Here is an 18,973-nt window from a genome sequence, read left to right on the forward strand (position 1 = left end):
TTTTACTACTTTAGCACGTTATGCACGTTTTCATGAGATTCTATTGTAATCATGCGCCCTAACTGTATGTTATTCCTAATTTTGTTTAAATACTGTACTGATGATGTCCTAAGATACTTAGGATGAAATATTTACAATTAAATAATTTTCACTGTGGTTTATACGTGTTTCTTCTAATTACAGAACAGCCTGTTTGTCCAAAATAGGATAAATTGCATTCACATGGTATCTGGTAAACACCAGCCAATGATAGAGGTGACAGTTTGTCTTTTGTAGATGGCAACAAGTGAGAAATTTTGTTGATATGAAAATACACAAATATACCAATATCCGGTGGGATAAAGCTTGTCTTCTCCACAGATGCAGGTTTAAATATGAACGCCTTTTTAAAGAAAGTTGCGAAGCCCTCTTACATCGGCCGAATTTAAATTCAAATGACTGTCTCTCTCTCTCCCAAAAGTTTGGGGGACTCTTATTTTATGCAACCATCAATGAAATAATTATCTTTAAAGAATTATTTAATAATATTTTAGTAATTAATCTTCTGGCATGCGGCAACAATTTAATTGGTGATCCACTGACTGTTCTGTACTTTATATTCCATTCCTTTAACTGTTTGTTCTACACTGAGGATGTATTTTTACTTTCAGTAAGAAATATTTGTACCTTTATTTAATTAAATTATTTAATTTAATACGTGTTCCATTATTAATTATTATGCCACAGGTACCTCTAAAGATTGCTAATTAAGTCATTGTGTGCTGTTCTCTAACTGGTTTTGTCAGATTTATAATTGGATTAAGAATCTGGAATTTCTGGAGAGAAATCCCTTCATGACTTGCATATGACTACATCTGGATTTTTGTGTTGCTCAGATTTGGTCATCCAGGTTTTTTTTTGGAGAGGATTCAGAGGTGAGTGATCAAAATAATAATCCTGTACAGAACTTACTATAAGGATTGATGGAAGGTTTGGGAGTTTAAAAAGTGTAGTTGATTGGCAGAAAAGGGGTGATAGAAACATACAAGTTACTAAAGGGAATTTATAGAATAGTTGCAGAACAAATTGTCCACTACATCACAGGAGGAGAAAACAAGAGATCACTCTTGAAAGTGTGTAAGAATGTCATTCACATTGGCATGAGGACTACAGTGGTGAATGAGTAGAATAGCTTACCAGAAGCAGTCAAGAGTATTTATTGAATGAGTTTAGGGAAAGGTATAGTAGACAGAGTATGAATAATTGTTTGTGTGCATCTCCCATGATAAATCTTCAGACTACTTTGAGATGCATATGTAATATAACCCACCTTCATCTGTAAAGCCCATATACACATTCCTTATTTCCCAGAAAGTATTTCAACTCGTGTCTTTCTGTCAAAGAGCATTATTGTTGTTATTATATTATAGGCCTGAAGTTGCTTGAAAAAGTCCCATGTTTGGATTTGAGAGCAGAGTTTTGGAATGTCTTACCCTTACTCTATTCACAGTACTAGTGTGCTATAGAAAATTTTGTTTAATCCTTTATCCAAGTGTGAGCAAACAAAGTTTGTGCCTGAAAATATCTTTAGGACTGAGGTAAGGTAGTACAACACCTGGAAACTCGTTTGAGATGCATAGTGGCCCTTCCCTTAATGCATAACATTATACATATCCGCAAGGAGATGTGTTTTGCATTATGGGAGATACTGAGATAGGGGTGATGGTAGCTTGGTCCACCTTTGCTACAAGTTTCCAGGTGTTGTACTACCTTACCTCAGTCCTAAAGATATTTTCAGGTGCACTTTGTTTGCTCACACTTGGATAAAGGATTAAACTAAATTTATTATAGTCTAACCAAGTGCAAAATAAACTCCAAGTGTGCTATAGATTTTTGACTTTCTAGGTTGAATTCACATTAAAAAAATTAAAATTGTTATAGGACATGGTCATAATCCATGTGTTAAGGCTTAAGAGCCTCCGTAGCTCAGTCAGTATAGAAAGCCCTTTGATCAGAAAGGCCTGAGTTCAATTCCAGTTCATGACATGAGGAATCTTTATCTGGTCTCTTTCAACTAAAGGTGAGTTAGCCGGCCTCATACGGAGGTAGAGGGTTTTTTTCACCCAGAAACTCTGTTGTTGTTGTTTTTCTCAGAACAGGCAAACCGGCCAGTGAACACACATGGATCTACAGCCATAAAATGCATACTTAATCCCTCGTTAGGAGGGCTCAACCAGTCCTGAGGAATGGGGGAACCCTCCCGTATGAATAAATAAAAGGCTTAAGTGCTCAGAGGAAATCATGTTGGAGGTTTAATGGAATTTTTGCAGCACTAGGAAAGGATTAAAAGCTACTTTTTAATGCTTCCAATATTTCTTCTCAGTCACTGAGACATCTTCAGGGATTATAAATAACTCTTGTAACACACACACACAAAGACAACATAATACTAAATAAAGCACATGGGTGACTCTAAAGTCTTATCTAGCCAGTGCACCCTCTTTAGGCATTTGTAGATGGCCTAGGATGTAAAGTGGGACCTCTGACAATTATTGTTACCCAAATTTTGGGAAGTTTTATGCATCCATATTTATTTAAATTCGGTTGATTTTCCAGGAGATCCTGTGGGTTCTGCAAGGCCAGATTGACCATCGTTGTAATTGCAGATGTACAATTTGTGTTCTTATAAAAGGATGGTCATTGATCTACCTGTCTGTCCAAAGTAAGCCAACTTGTAGGAACAAGGTACTTTATATATCCAGGCACCGAGAGAGGAGGGAGCTGATCTTTGGTGGAATGGATAAGGGTAGCAAGTTTCTGGTGGGGCACTGTGCAGAGATTGTACTTTTTTTGAAAGACAGGCTATTTTTTCTGATGTGCCACAGATGTAGGGGATGGTGGTGGTGGTGGCCCTTCTGAAGGGATGACCAAGGAACGGGGAGGAACTGATTATTTTCTTAATTCTGTAATCACTGTAGCCATTGGAAAGGAAGGTGTTGTGTATGTGGTTGAGTTTGGTTGAAAGAGAGGTTCCACTGGATTTTGAACTGATTTGATTTTTATGGTGCAAAGACATCAAAGGTCATACTGCGCCAGGACACAGGTCTCAGCAGTACATATGGTAATTGGTTAGTAGGACAATCACAAACATCCATTCCCTTTGTGGGATTTGAACTTGCAGCCTCTTGGCTGGAGAGTGGATATGCCTGTGTATCTGCCTGTGTGAGTGGGTTTTCTATAACCACTTGGCTAACCAAGCCAGCTGTTCAACTGGAACAAAGGTTATAGGCGCTATTGGTTGGTTACAGTTTTAATAATGCTATATTATTGAGAAGAGTAGTGGTGGGAATGTATGAATGTATCTGCCTGTGTGAGTGGGTTTTCTATATAATCGAGCCTATAATTTTTGTTCCAGTGGAACCTCTCTTTCAACCACATACACAACACCTTCCTTTCCAATGGCTACGGTGATTACAGAATTAAAAAAATAATCAGTTCATCCTCGTTCCATGGCCATCCTTTCAGAAGGATTTCAGAAATGCCACCACCATCTGCTACATCTTGGCACATCAGAAAAAACAGCGTCTTTTAAAAAAAAGTACAACCTCTGCACAGATTTGAAGTCCCACCAGAAACTTGCTACCTTTATCCATTCCAAAAAAGATTAGCTCCCTCCTCTCTCAGTGCCTGAAGTATATAAAGTACTCTGTTCCTGCAAGTTGTCTTACTTCAGGCAGATGTAGATCAGCTACCATATGGATGCAAATTGTACATCTGCAATCAATACTCTAGTCAAATCTGGCCTTGCAGACTATGTATTGGATACAACCCACAGAATCTCCTGGAAGAAAACCAACATAAATTTAAAAAGGAAAGATTGTTTTTAGAATCTGCAGTGGCACTAAGAAATCAGCCAAATTTAAATAAATATGGATGCATAAAACTTCCCAAAATTTGAGTAACAATAATTGTCAGAGGTCCTACTTTATATCCTACAAATGCCCATAGACGGCATACCACCTAGATAGGACTTTAGAGTCACCCATTTGTTTAATTTAGTATTGTGTGGTTACAAGAATTATTTGTAATCCCTGATGATGTCTCAGTGACTAAGACGAAATATTGGAAGCATTAAAAATTTAGTTAATTCTTTCCTATTGCTGTAAATATTCCAGGACATTTAATTCCTTTTTACAAGAATTAAAAGTGTTGTGTGAAAATTTCAAGACCCTTAAAAATATTTTTACTGCCAGTCCTGCTTATAAAAAAATCTTAACTAATGTTTAAGATCTTTTTTTATTCAAGATGTATATTTTATACACAAGCTAGATTCAAGTCATCAACAACAGAAATGTGTGCATTTCTGTTGTTGATGACTTGAATCTAGCTTGTGTGTGTATAATAGTTTCACATGTTGGCTTCAGATGAAGGTAACAGACTGCCTGTATCCAAGTTAGCTGTATCACAGCTAGACAAGTTGGCCTAAAATAGTGTCACATCCCATGAAACTCTACCTATGTGTACAAAAAATGTGTGCTAAAAAGACTTTGCACACTTTTTTAGAATTTTTTTTCTAGGATGAATCTTTCACTCCTTCAGTTCTCACAGCCTGGTCACTGTCACATTGAGTCCAGCAGTGAAGAATCACTGATCTAGTGTATCCATTTACATATCAGGTCCAGTGGTCAGTTGTAGCTAAGTATATGATGTTCACAAACAAATTGCTTAAAGATCAGCCCTTTACCCACAATCTACTTTGAGTTGTGTTGTTTTGAATTCCATTTGAAGTAGCTAAGGCTTTGAGAACAGGGTGTTGTGTCTCTTAGCTCTGGCCAGTTTTTTTGTTTTGCAGGATAAAATTTCCTTACACCTCCATATGATACCAACTCACTCTCCTTCAACAGAAAAATGGACCCCTCTCCCTCGTAGCTCAGTTGGTTTTAAACGATCCCTTTGGTTGTAAAGACTCCGGTTTGAAACTTGTCTGTGATGTGAGGAACCTTTATCAGGTGTTTTCAATCAAGTAGTGAGTTGGCCAGTGTCATACGTAGGTGGAGGATTTATTCTCCCAGGAAACTCTAGTTTTTCATCCCTCAAAACAGGTAAAATGGTCAGGAAAACACACAGTTTATAGATAAAATTTTCGTTACAGTAAATAGTTTGATATTGGTTTCATGAGATGGTACTATACCTCCCCATAAGGGACTTCACAGCCATTGTATTATCATACACTAATTAATTAAAGTAGAAAAAACCTTATAAAGGTTCTTTGCATGCTAGACAGTTTTGGAACCCAATCTTTTCAGCAAAAGCATCATTGATACAGATTAAGCTGCATAGGCTATTGTCTGTTGTGGTTTTTAGTTAGATGTGTTCACAGGCTAGTTGCCTCTTTGCTAAACAAACAAAATGATAGGATGGGTCTCTACCTATCTGTTCTCTTAGCCCTGCTAGACAGTAAACACTATAATAAATTTAGTTTAATAAAACTTCCAAAAAAAAAAAAAAACTTCCAAATTTCCAGTAAACACCAAATCAGGTTATTTAAATAAAGTTCCTAATAATGTTATTCTTCTCATCACAAACGAATTGAAACTCAGATTCTCTTTCCCAAGGCAAGGAATATATCTGTTAAAAACCATGTCTGTGATGCATCATCTTTTAATTTAAAAATTTGTGCATCGGATTCATGATATATATATGTGTGTGTGTAGGATTTCAGCTGTATATTTTTTTAGGTATCGATATTATTTTCTTTAATAGTTATGAATTTACTCTATTACTTATTTGCGGTAGACTGAAAATATTCTATAAATTTTGGGTTTAGGCTGCTCATCTCTTTTGGGGACTGTGGGCCCTTGTTCAATCTGAACATTCTTCACTGGATTTTGACTATTTGGGGTAAGAATTTCTATACCAATGAAATATAGCATACTATTATTTGTTGAAATATATTTTGTGCATATAAATGACAAAAACTGACTTCTCTGGTATTTTGGATCTATCCATATGATTCATTATATTTTCGTATTTTAAGTACAGCAATCAGTAATTTAAGTTTACAGCAATTATCAATCAGTATTATATAAATGTTCTTTATTTTCTTCTGTTATTCCAAATGTTCAAACACTTAAATGTTTTTAAATAATTAGCTGATTTTCTTTTCTTGCTAAGTTCATTGAATGAAAATTGCTAACTGAATTGGATTTATAGTGAAGAGTTTTGTAGTTTATTAATCTGATTTGTATTTAGTTTCCTAATGGCACTTGTCTTGTAAGAGGAGAATCCTCTCTGTAACTGTAATTTTCACAAATTAGTATTTCATTTATTTATAGAATAGCAAATAAGTTAATGTTTTTTGTAACAGCAGTAGTATTAAACAAATAAATCCTTAATACCTTTTTAATCTCCAGAAGAAGGAGGCAAAACTATGGAAATTAGCAAGCAGCTAGTGCCTGCTCGTATTTGTTACCAATAATTGAAATAATGGTTGCTGATAATGTTGAAGACTTCAGAGTGAGAGCACAGCAGATAGCTGCTATCTTGTTCATAAATCACCCCTACTGGTATATTATCTGAAACAGTATGAGTTCTGTGGTCAATTTACGGAGTTGTTTGAGGTTAAAAATGGTAGTTTCTGAGAGAAAAAATAAAACGCTTGAAACAAGCTGACGAAAGGCTTAGTAAAAAGTTCCTCTATTTGACAACTAAAATTGAATTTTTTTATGATGGTCTTGCTTCATGAAACTAGACTTACTTGGGCATCTTCATAATGGTATAGTCTCTAAAGGAAAGTTGAGTTGAAAATAGATTTAGATCCTACTCATCAGTTGATTTTAAACTCAGTGCAAAAAATACTCTACAGAAGTTTGTGGATGTTTAAGATTTCTTTGTATTAAAGGGAAAAAAAAGAGGAATCATTTTCTGCAACTTGTATGTTAGGTTTCAGATGCATTTTGTTTTTTTAATTCAACCTATTGGATTAATAAATTATTATAAAATTTCACAATATAACTGGCACAGTTTATACTTATTTTAGCTTACTTGATAAGAGGATGTGTATTATATGTATACATGTACAATTCTGGTAATAGTTAAACATTCACGAATCACATAGCCCTAGTCGATTCCCACATGTGAATAAAGGATTGAACAAGAGTATAATTTCGTGGCAAGTAGTATACTATATTTTGTAACCAACTGAAAAAACTTTGTGCATAAATATAATCAGATCATGCTGAAAGTTGTTTTCTTGCAAAATTTTAAACTCTTGATAATTTTTAGGCATACTTATTTGTCCAATTATTGTACACTTACAGATATTTTTCCATCTTTTTGATTTTACTTCTCAATGAAGTTTTTTTTCTTTTTTTTTCCACCCAAAATTAGAAATACCACTTGTAATTCTAAAGTGAGCATGAAAGAGTGTGTGTGGCATATATACATGTATTGCATTTATTATTTGTACATTTGTGTGTATTTGTATGTTTCTGTCTGTTAAATATTCTTTACTTTGTATTGTTGCTTGTTCATTTTTTATTTGAAAAGATAAAAGAATTGAATTGCTTTGTTGAATTTTATGGACGTTATATTAAGTTTTAATGAATATGTGACAACTTACTTGAGGCATGAAGCTAGAAATTAAAGTAAGAATTTAATTCAAGTAATGCTAAGGTTGTTGTAGACTTGATCAGAAACAAGAGCATTCATGTATCAGAAGAAGAAAAAAAAATTTAAAAAAAAAGTGAAATTGAAGACATGGCAAAAGTTCGTTAGCACACTTTAAATTATTGAAGTATACCAGAGTAAAACTTTATCTCTATAAATCAACTGTAATATTTCTTTATATCAGAATATTAATTTGTTACACTTTAAAATGAAATATACTGCTCTGCATTGCCTTTTAAAATTACTCCTGCTTGCTAGAACCATATCAGATGATGATATTTGCTTGCAGCTTACTGTGGCATCATACTGTTGGTACTATGTCCATAACAGCTCAAGTTTGGGGAGGGGAAGGAAATTCTGAGTGCCTGTGGTCTTGTGAATTTAGAAAGTTCTGAAACCAAGAGTTCATTGGAAGTGCATTTTGTATTTGAATTAAAAGTTTATTGTATTTTGAACTGACCGAAAAGTGAATGAAATCTGCTTTGGATTTTAAAGTACATTGAATTAAATGGTTGTTACTGCATTCATTTTAGGTTAATCCCAGTAATTTGACCTCGTTGCTTTCAACACTGTCTTTAAACCAATAAAACAGATTTGAAAGTGCAGTATACTGCGGTATATACAACTGGCAAGTATATTTCTGTATAGAAAAAATTAACTTCTATTTACTAGAAGTTTGTTGCATTTTATTGCAATCAAGTTAGGATTGCAAGCTTTGAACACACATCACAGAGGAACAAACACTGCTCAATTTCATGATGCAACACTTTTGCATGACATAATGGTTCTTTGAAGACATAAGCAGAACGGAAAAACATCTATATAATAGATGCAAAAAGACTCTATTGGGTGCATGCTTTCCCAGCTGATATCAACTGGCAAGTATATTTCTTGTTTATTAGTATTCACTAAAATGTGTATGTGATAAAATAATATCTTATAAAGTTTTAGGTAACTTTGAATTCTAAAGAATTCAATCTTGTTATAGGTATGCTATAGCACGACTGAAAGAATATTTTGTGAAAAAAGAAGAAATTCTTGGCCTTGAGTTACCAGAATTGGGATAGAAGCAAGCAAGTAATATAATTTTGGTAGTGAATACGTGAAGAAAGAATTTTTTTATTTTTTTTTATTTTTTTATATATTGCACAATGCATCGTGCAACTAAAGTTTTACTGGAACTAGTCTCAACAAACTGAAGATGAAGCATTTTGTCCTTTGCATATTCAAAATAATATAAGAATGCAAACTCTTAAAATATAAGGATTGGAACCAAATTTTTATGATGGTAAAGATAGATCCAACAATAAGCAATTTTTTTTTAATAGCTACATAGTTAAACTGTGATGTGGTTTAATTTTATCTAACATGCAATCATGTTAGACTAATTTGTTTTCCAAATATTCAACTTGCCATTGTAAACACATGATTCAGAGATTATTACAGTTAAACAGGAAAGCACAAGTTCATATAACTTCTAGTAAAGAGTAGAAGTCATATAATTTTTTTTCATATTACTGTTTTTTTAACCTCTTCTAAAATATTTCATAGCAGACATTATGTCAGATATATTAAAAACTTTATTTTTCTCTTATTAACTTATAAATGAACATGTTGATTCATAATATACCATTTCATACACAAAAGTACTTCAGGATACACTGAAGTACTTCTGTGTTAAGCAAATTAGCTTGCAAAGTTATATAATGTCATTGAGATAACTTTCTTGACATGCTTCGTTATCTCACTTTCATTTTTTTTGTAACAACATATATCTGTAATGTTTCAATTACTTATTCTGTGATTAAACAGGGTGAAGTTTGCAAATTAATTTTTGGAATATTTTTAATAATTACATAGATTAATTTATAAAGATTTATGTTTGTTATTCATTATTTGTTAATAATAAGGAATTTTCAGTTAATTCTTAAAATAATTTTGCATGAGGTCAACAGTTTTTCTCATACTTTATTGAGTATGTAAGTGTAGAAATTTTGAACACTCATATACTCTTCCTTAAATAAATTTTACAGTGAAATTCTTTCTTGATATATAAGAATTTAATAAACTTCATTTCCAATACAAATTCTGATATATACACATCGTAGGACCTTTGCCATGTGTAAAAGTTATGTTTTTGAAGAGTACTGCAGTTGACAAATCTTCCTTAGTGTGCAAATAAAAGATCAGGTGAAAAAATAGGATTAGGTTCATTAACTTTTCTAAAACCCATTTTATGATGGATTCTTTTATTTGCACAGTGTAGATTTGCTAAGTTATTGCAGGAATGTAACTCTCATACATGGCAAGGTCCTACTATACATTTTACTGAATTAATAGTTAGAAAAAATGTATTAACATATATATAACACAGAATCACATAAAAATTAAAATCTATCATTGAATGAATCAAATCCTAATGACTATGAAAATTTGTGTTTTTTGAAGAAAGAGGGATGATTTTACTTCAGATATTTTAAAATTTCTTAATTTTTTTCATAGGTTTAATAGGATTTAATAGCAGTTATTCTGAATGGCTCTCTTCAACAATATGCATCTCTTTTAAAGAAATTATCACCCAGATAATCTGCCATTTAAAAATTTCCCAGTCTGCAGATATAGTTGATCTGAATTCACATGTGATCATCCTTGCTCTTGCCTGACATTATTCCTCAATCACCTTGGTAAAATCTAATTTGATACTATCCTTCAAAACTGCTGTCAGGCATTGTTGGCTAATTTCACTGTTTTTAGAAATATCAGAGAAACTTGAAGTTTTACACCACCTCATTTTTTTTCAGCATCTATTAAAAATAGAAGGCTTGATCTCATTTAGAGTTTCTTTGGTGTTGGCAGTGTCCTTTTTTAGTTTACTAATTTTTCATTTTCTTGGCTATTACAAGATACTTTTCAATGTTTTGTTTTTGTTGTTTTGCTAAGCCATTTAATAAGTAGTTTTCTGTGAGATTAAAAGTTAAAAAGGGAGAGATGAGATAAATCCAGACCACCACATAATGACTAAAAAGATTGTATTAAACAGAAAATTTCTCTTGTATATTTTATGCATCTCTCAGCTTAAGCTCAGACTATTTTACCTCATCAGAAACCATAAATAGTTAAACCATCCTCCCCTTTCTTCTCAAATCTACAAAGTTAGGTCTCAAAAATTATTTTTGTATAATCAGATCATCAAATGCCACTGCCATAAACAGCAAAATTCTGTGTGTGTGTGTGAGAGAGAGAGAGAGCGAGTGCATACATAAATTCATGCCTGTGACATCTTAATTGGCAAAGTAAATACTTCATTTCTTAACAGATATGAATTCATTTAGAAAAATTTTTACCAGTAATAGCAAATGTAAAACCAGGAAATAAATGCTTTTAAAAGAAGAGATAATACTGTGCATATTTGTTACTTATTTCAACACAGGGTTTTCTATCCACTGATGAGTATTCAAATAGATCCAAATCAGTAGGCTGGATAGTGAAAACCCTCAAATATAGTGTAATATACACTTTCTGAAATGAAGTTTATTTGATTAACAGTCAGTCACTGAAACCTGATTGATATTGTTAATTTTCTCATGGCATTCATCGACGACCATCACATAGTCATATTTTGCCTCAGGGAGTTCAGAGCTTGTCTATTGCTATCGATATTCAGTAATCTTACTTGCTGTTAGCCTCCCAAGAATGCAAAGCCAGTAGGACTAATAAAGAGCTAGTAAATACCATAGTCTGTATTTTAACAAATGCAAGCCTCCTTTCCAGCAAGCAAAGCTACATATTTTATGAAACTGATAGCACGTAAGTTGCCTCCAGATAAGTGCACTTATGTAAAAACTTAAGGCTTTATTATACAACTAAAAGGGGCTATTTCATGATACCATACCTTTTTAACCACTCCATATTTCACTAGCTTTCTTTCTTTCTTTAAATCTTTTGATTTCTTTTTTATGGGGCAATGATATGTACTTTATTGGGAAAGGTACGAAATACAGAAAATGTTGAAGGGGAACAACCAGCAGCCATTCCAAACAAAATAAAAATATTTTCATAGCAATTGATTTTCAGAGGCAACTCATCTTATGCATTAACTTTTTCTCTAAGTGGGGATGGTTTTTATAATCTCTCATAATGATAATTCCCTTTCCACCTCCATTGTGTTGGCTAGTTTGAGCAGATAGCATGTATACTTTCCAGTTTGCAAACTGTGGGTTTGAATTCCTCAAGTAGATGATTTTCATTGTCTGATGTGAGACCTCTACCCTGCTTATTGAAAGTAATATAATATAGGTTTACAACTGTAGACCTATATTACATTACCATTATGGGAATTTTCATGGATCAGTGGGATTCACATTCACAAAATTGTAGAGAAGGTATACTAAACTTTTCTAACTGTATGTGATTGGCATTTTTTTGTTACTTTTTGAATTGACTATTAGAAAAACCTAACAGTACTTAAGGGATAATGTTTGCAATTTTTGCTGTACTGAGCATGAACATCTCCCCTCAAGCTGGTGAAGAATTTGTATGCTTTTTTTGTGGAGTGAAATGGAAAACAGCCACTCTGATGTCTACTTCATAGTATAAATCATGATTCATCACCTGAACTGTGCAATGAAAAATACAGCCATCTTCAATACACCATATGTATGGGAATGTTAGTTGTATTGCTCATTCTACTACTAAACACAATTTACTGCATAGTGTTTAACTTTTGATACTTAATGAATGATCATGTCAGAATTCCAACTTGATACTGACACTGGTGTTGATTCATTCCTTACCTCCATATAGCCTTTTTCTGTCAAAGGCTGGAGTAATTACTTGCAGAAGGCTGCAGATTATCAAAATATAATTATCTTGTTTGCTCATTTGTAATTTAAACTGAAATGATATTAATCTACAACAGACTTTGTTTTACAAGCAAATATGCATATTGTTACTATTATTAGACCTCCAGGGAGTCCAGAACTCATCAAGGGAGACCATATATTACCTAAACCAGCTACCATTTCTTAAATTCGTTCACACTAGATCCACTCACTCACTGCTCTGCGAGAGAAAAATCTAGCTCTTTTTCCTTTCTTAACTATCCACAAACTTAACTTCATGGATGTCCCCTTGTCCTCTCCCCCACCTTCCTTATAATTAAAAATTTTTCAATCAATATCTCATAATGCCCTCTCAAAAGTTTATAGACATCTATCATATCTTCTCTCTTTCTTCTGTGTACAAGCATCTGCAGCCCTCATACTCTCAATCTAATCTATTCTAGTAATCTACATTCCATAACCTGATATCATCTTTGTTCTTTAAAGCCTTTCCATAGTTTCTTTATCCTTTTGGAATCCAGGCAACCAAATCTGTGCACGGTAGTCCAGGTGCAGTCGTATCAAGCCCTTGTAAAGAGGCAAAATGACTTTCATATCTTTACATGTCAATGTTTGTTTCAACATTGCAGTTATCCTCTGAGCTGTATTTGCAATTTTTGTTATGTTACCTCTGAACTTCACCTTTGAAGCTCCAAGATCTCTAGTCTTGTCAGTTACTACAAGCATAATCCCACCAATATTATATGCCACTGGATATCACATCTTGCCAAAGTGCATCACTTGACACTTACTAACACTCAGTTGACAGCCATTATCTTTTGTCCACATTTCCAACCTATCAAATCACCCTGTAAATGCTGTATATCAGTAGCATCTCTGATTACTGTGATGAACTGAAACAAAGCTGAGATATCGGGAAGAAATTCTGCTTGGATAAGAACTAGAATCCTTAAGTGGAACACTCTGTGAATAAGGAAGAGATATCGAAACTGACTTAGGTCAGTGTTGAAGAGTATGAGGTTTTGTATACTGGGCTTAAAATGGCTGTTTTTTTACTTTGTGATGAAGTATTGTCAGTAGTATGAGATAGCACTTTGGCTAAATGTTCAGTTAGTTTGTAGTGGGTGAGTCAATACCATCTACAATTGGGCCTAGTGGTACATCCTTTTTATAGATGTTTGGCAGTCCATAAATACAGGGGTCTGGAATTGTAGGGTTTTAATTTGTTGGTCACATCTGTTGGCCAGGAAGTGACATTTTTTAGGAGTTTGTGGATGGTTGTGATCTGTGTGTAGGTGGAGTCATAATTTAGTTGGTCATAGGTGGACCAGTCTTTAAGAAGGGTGGTCATTTTTTTTTATTATAATCTGTATAGTTTATGTCGACAGTAACATTACCCTTTTCTGCTTTCAGGATGATTATTATTTTGTGATTTCCGAATTGTAAAAGGATTTTAAATTCTCTGTTGGGCAGGTTGCTTGTAGGAGGTTTAGCCTGTGACAGCACGCTGGCTATGTCATGCCTAATATTGTTGGCCTCACTGGCAGAAAAGCTGTAGACACCACACTTGATATGGATCACGAAATCTTTGGTCGGTATGTGTGGGCACAGTGGTGAAGTTTTGGCCATGACTGAGTACATTGATGGTATCTGCTTCAAGGATAGTGGTGGATATATTAGCAATGTTTTCAGACGATCTTGCAGGCATTGGTACATTTTTTTTTTTTTTTTTGCTAGGTTGCCAAACTTTTTGATGTGTATGTTTTCAAATTCCTTGGCAGCCACTGTGTTTGAGATGTCTAAGAGGATTGTTCAAAGGTTAGCATTCAGCTAACCTTTATGGATAACTTCATTAATGTTGGCAAGTACAGTGTGCATCGTGCTAATTTGCTCCTCTAGTAGGGCTCTACATTTACAAGCTCTACTTGTAAATGCAGAGCCCCTTGTTTGAATAAAACTGGTGTTTTAATTTTATGCAATTGGTAGCAACTTTGTTAACCCTACAATGTATAATTTATAATTACTTACAACTTATAATTTAGTTATTATCTACTCTACATTGGCAATTTCCTGCAACAACATGATTCATTGTAGGAACTTGTAGACACGATATGATGCTATTGAGAAGTGCTCTGGCAGCTATTATGACATGGTTGAACTTGAATGTTATATGAAGAATTGGATTATATTTGTTATGCACAGAAATTATTTTGCAGCTTACCCCCATCCTTCAAGAGACAAGTCTAAAGTGGTAATAGCACAGAATTCTCTGGATTATCATTTCCTATGCTACAAAAGTAAACAAAAACCTACCAAAAGGAAGGGGGGGGGGGAAGAACTGACTTTGCATCATCATCATCAAATTCCTGCCATGTACCCTCAAGGGGTGTACAGGATATGATAGTACTACATGAAAAAAATTACATCATTAATTTCCTATCTACAATTTTCCTCCAAATCAGTCTGTTACTTGTCAACACTCCAATATTATCAGCTCTTATATTTCTATCGTCTAAAGCACTTTGTACTGTATCAATCTGACTTTGCATAGATTTATTATTATTTCTCAAACTAAAGGCTACATTTCTTTTTCTTATCTTTTCCATTTTTTTTTTTTTTTTTTTTTTTTTTTTTTGCTATTGCTGTTTTCATATTCTGATTCCAATCTCTGTCTCTACTAGGGATTGCAAATTTACCAACTTCTTACTATACTAGCAATTTCTTATTTTCAAAAAAAAAATTATTTTAAAATATGATAAATATTAAACAAAATGTTATTGAAACATAAAACATGGCATAAAAAATATAAAAAAAAATTATTCTCAAGGGGAAAATAATCAATATTATTAATATAAATTATGAATTAACAAAAATTTCATTTCAAAACATAAATGGCAAGGAAGACATAAACATACATTTGTTTCTGTCTTCCTTACTTCAGCAGAAGTATCAGTTGTTTTGTTAAAATATGGTGTAATTGATCAAGAATCAAAATCAGTCTTTCAGTTGAAGATGCTGTATTATCAGTTTTTTTAATTTCTTTTTAATAAATTAATTTTGTGTTGGCTTTTAGGATGGTTATGTAAGCTGCTAGTGGCTCCACCAGCTGCTTTGGTTGTTTTTGAGCACTCTTTTCACACATTCATCTCCTACTTCAGTATATTTAAAATAATACCATGCTGAGTTTTTATCTATGTCTACAAAAAACCGACACCTCCTTTTAAAATTGAGGAACATGAGATAATCTAATTCTTACATTTGACTTCATTATTTGATACAATACATAAACAACTTGCACTACATACTGCTGTCTCGATAATCAATAAGAACAGAATCATGAAATAAAATTTTGTTAACATTTACAGAAAAATCTGTATTTTGTTAGCATATTTGACTGCCTAAGAATAAAAAAGCACCTATATTATTAGTTTACTACTTGTATGAAAATGACCCTTTATAATGAAAAACATTTTTCCCTCTCCCTCCCCCCCTCCCTAAAAAAAGACCCCATACTGCACATTTGCAAATTTTATTGTAGCATTAAATACAGTGACAAATGGAGTAATTACAGGATGTGTAATTAAAAGCAACTGTAATTTATCACCCATTGTAGTGAAATTCATCTTTCCCCTCGGTTACTGTACTGCACAGATGTCAGCCAAAGTTGGAGTTTTATCATAGTATTAAATTAAGTACAATGTTCTGACAACTTTTCAAAGTAATTGATAAGGGAAATTTATTCATTCATATATACTTCACACTAAATGCAGAAACAAATGGATTGTCTAATGCAAATTTTCAAAATCAAATACTATTTTTCTTTTTTTTATTATGACTTTGATGTGTATGTTTTCGAATTCCTTGGCAGCCACTGTGTTTGAGATGTTTCTATACCATTAAGGTGATATATACACACACACACTTTAGAAATAAGTCTACAGAAATGAAACTAGCATATGATATATATTACAACTTGCAAAAATAAAAATGTACTTGCCAAATTCCAAAGGGATATGCTGCACAGTCAACAAATTCATGCTTGACATTCAACTTGTGCAAGACACAGCCTGGTGTGAATGTGATAACATGAGTTACTAGTACTACAAAGTAAAAATAACCATATTCATACCACACTGAGTTGTATGCTAGCAGCTGACTGCTAACGTAAGCATGTGGCTACATAACCATGAGATTCATTAAGGCATGAGCAGTTTATTCAAACAATATTTTAAAAAACTAGTCAGTAATAAAATTACTATAGCATGTATTAAAAATATTTTTGATTCACTGAAATAGTAGTAGAAAACGCCAAATTGCAGGTAAATTTTTAAAGGATTTTTGCACCATTTACTGGTATTGCAATCCCTAATTTCTGCTACATTTCATTTACTAGCTTGTACTGTTTGCCGATTTATTTTTTTAACACTGTCATAATTTCAGTTAATACATTATTAATACTGCTTCTTTGTTTTTTTCTGACTTAGTAAAATCTGCTAAAAAAAGCAGATATTGATTATTGATCCCATTATAGGAAAAACTTACTGATATTTTAACATTTAACCATAATGCAGTAGATCTTAGATAAATTATACATTTTATTGCACTAACACTTGATTTTATTTTATCTCATATTTTAAATGGGAAAGAATTAATCCAAGTTTGAAAAACTTGTATATTGTTAGTGTTTCTTAAATTTCTGTCTGGAAAATAACATTTTTTATAATGAAGTTAGGGAAATTTGAAAAAATGTTAAGTTTATAAAGATGTGACATAAAATCATTATTAAATCATGTAAATAGATGCATATTTTTATTATTGTAGTATTCTAATCAAAAATTTTTAAAATGTAAGAAAAAAGTTTCTTATTAAATGAAAACCTAGTAAGAGGGACAAAAACTTAACTTTCAGTTATATAAAACAGAGGTTAATTGTTACTTAATGTTATATATTTGTAAATAAAAATGTAGACAGCTTAAATAAACAAGAATATATCATTCAGATTAATAATTTAATTGTTGCTGTATGTAAAAAGTAAATAAAAGATATTTTAAGTATATTGATTTTGATTTTTTTTTTTCAATTCATTATTTTTTAAATAATATTAATAACTCCTAATTTATCACATAATTTATATTTTCCTGCATTTTAATGAATTTTATGTTACCATTAAATCCTTAATACTTTGACAAATTACATATATACATGTGCATGTTTTTTCTTCCAATAAGAGGTGGGTGATAGTGGTTGAGGTTCAAGAGAGAAGTGATGCACTGATTTCCCAAAGGAAATTTCATACATATATGCTGCTTTTAATCATCAATATGCAGCATGACATGGGAAGGAGATTGTTGTATTTATCTATTATGGATAGAATAAGCTTATGCTTGCACCTATTTAGAGAAGCAAATTCTCATGCATTTTGAGGGGGGATGGTAATGAGACACCATTATGTAGCAGTGGTTCGTTTGAAAATTTCATCATAATCAAATTCTTGATGCATATCCACCCCTAAGGAGTGTACAGAATATTATGATAGTAGAATGTAGCAGTAGTAGAATGTCAAAGAGCTTTTCTTGAAAGTTATGTGGGAGAAGTGAGCTATAGTGAACCTTGTACCAGTAATAGGATGAAAGAAGTGGTAGAAAAGGAAAATGATGAGATTGCAATGGAAAAGATAGTAGGCCTACATGGAATTCTTTGCAGCATAGTGAGATAGAATCAGAGAAACTGCTGATAAGTGGTATGGGAATATTACTTGCCAGCAGAAGTGATATAAGAGTATGAAAGAGCAAATGATGGCGTGGAAGGCGAGTTTAATATGGAAACTCCATGATAAAGAATGTTTGGGGAGAGTCTGACGAATTTGTTTTCCTGGTGCAAAGATTAAGGATATTAATGATGCTGTGAGAGAAAGATAATTATTTTGGCTGCACCAAATGATCTGGCATCTGACAAGTTATGTAATTTATGTGAGAAGATATGAAACAGCTGTTGAGTCTGTTGCAACAATATGATAGAGACGACTGAGAAAAATGGCCTTGGTTGCAAATAATTCAACGCATAGGATGTGCATGGTGTAACTGTGATGTTTATAAGTATTGGTGTAGAGTGCATTTAATGAATGGATGGAAGTGAAGAGTCAGGGAAACTACTGTTTAAGGGTGAGACTCGGGACCAAGTATTCCCAGGCTTCCGTAGCGCAATTGGAAGAACAACGGTACTTTGCCCACTTCAATTGGAAAAGAACAGAGTTCAATTCTTGTCATGACTAGAGGAAACTTTATATGGGCTTTTTCAGTTGAAAGTATGTTATCTGATCTCATACAGAGGTAGCAGGGCTTCATCTCCCATTAGGACACATGCAATTTACAGACAAAAAATACTGGTGGTAGTGATGAACAATAGATGGTGTTGATTGAGTTGTATGTAGTGGAAGAATTTTACAGTCTTCCCTACTGCTTAATTCTTCCAGAGTGGAGTAGAGT

The 18,973-nt window shown here is 33.0% G+C and overlaps 1 protein-coding gene across 5 annotated transcripts in view; it reads left to right on the forward strand.

The window, feature by feature from the left end:
- LOC150092793 (ethanolamine kinase 1-like) overlaps positions 1-17,544 on the forward strand; it is a 115,028-nt gene extending 97,484 nt beyond the window's left edge. For all 5 annotated transcript variants that reach the window (XM_090414310.1, XM_090414311.1, XM_090414313.1 and 2 more), the window contains exons 7-8: positions 5,807-5,880; positions 8,636-17,544. In XM_090414310.1, the coding sequence (XP_090270436.1) occupies positions 5,807-5,880; positions 8,636-8,714 (153 nt within the window). In that variant the 3' untranslated portion in view covers positions 8,715-17,544. The remainder of the gene's footprint in view (positions 1-5,806; positions 5,881-8,635) is intronic.
- Positions 17,545-18,973: the final 1,429 nt, after the last annotated feature.

This window comes from Typopeltis vanoorti, chromosome 25 (assembly GCF_054136105.1).
Source record: "Typopeltis vanoorti isolate ZY-2024b chromosome 25, IOZ_Tvanoo_1.0, whole genome shotgun sequence".
Classification (NCBI taxonomy): Eukaryota; Metazoa; Arthropoda; class Arachnida; order Uropygi; family Thelyphonidae; genus Typopeltis; species Typopeltis vanoorti.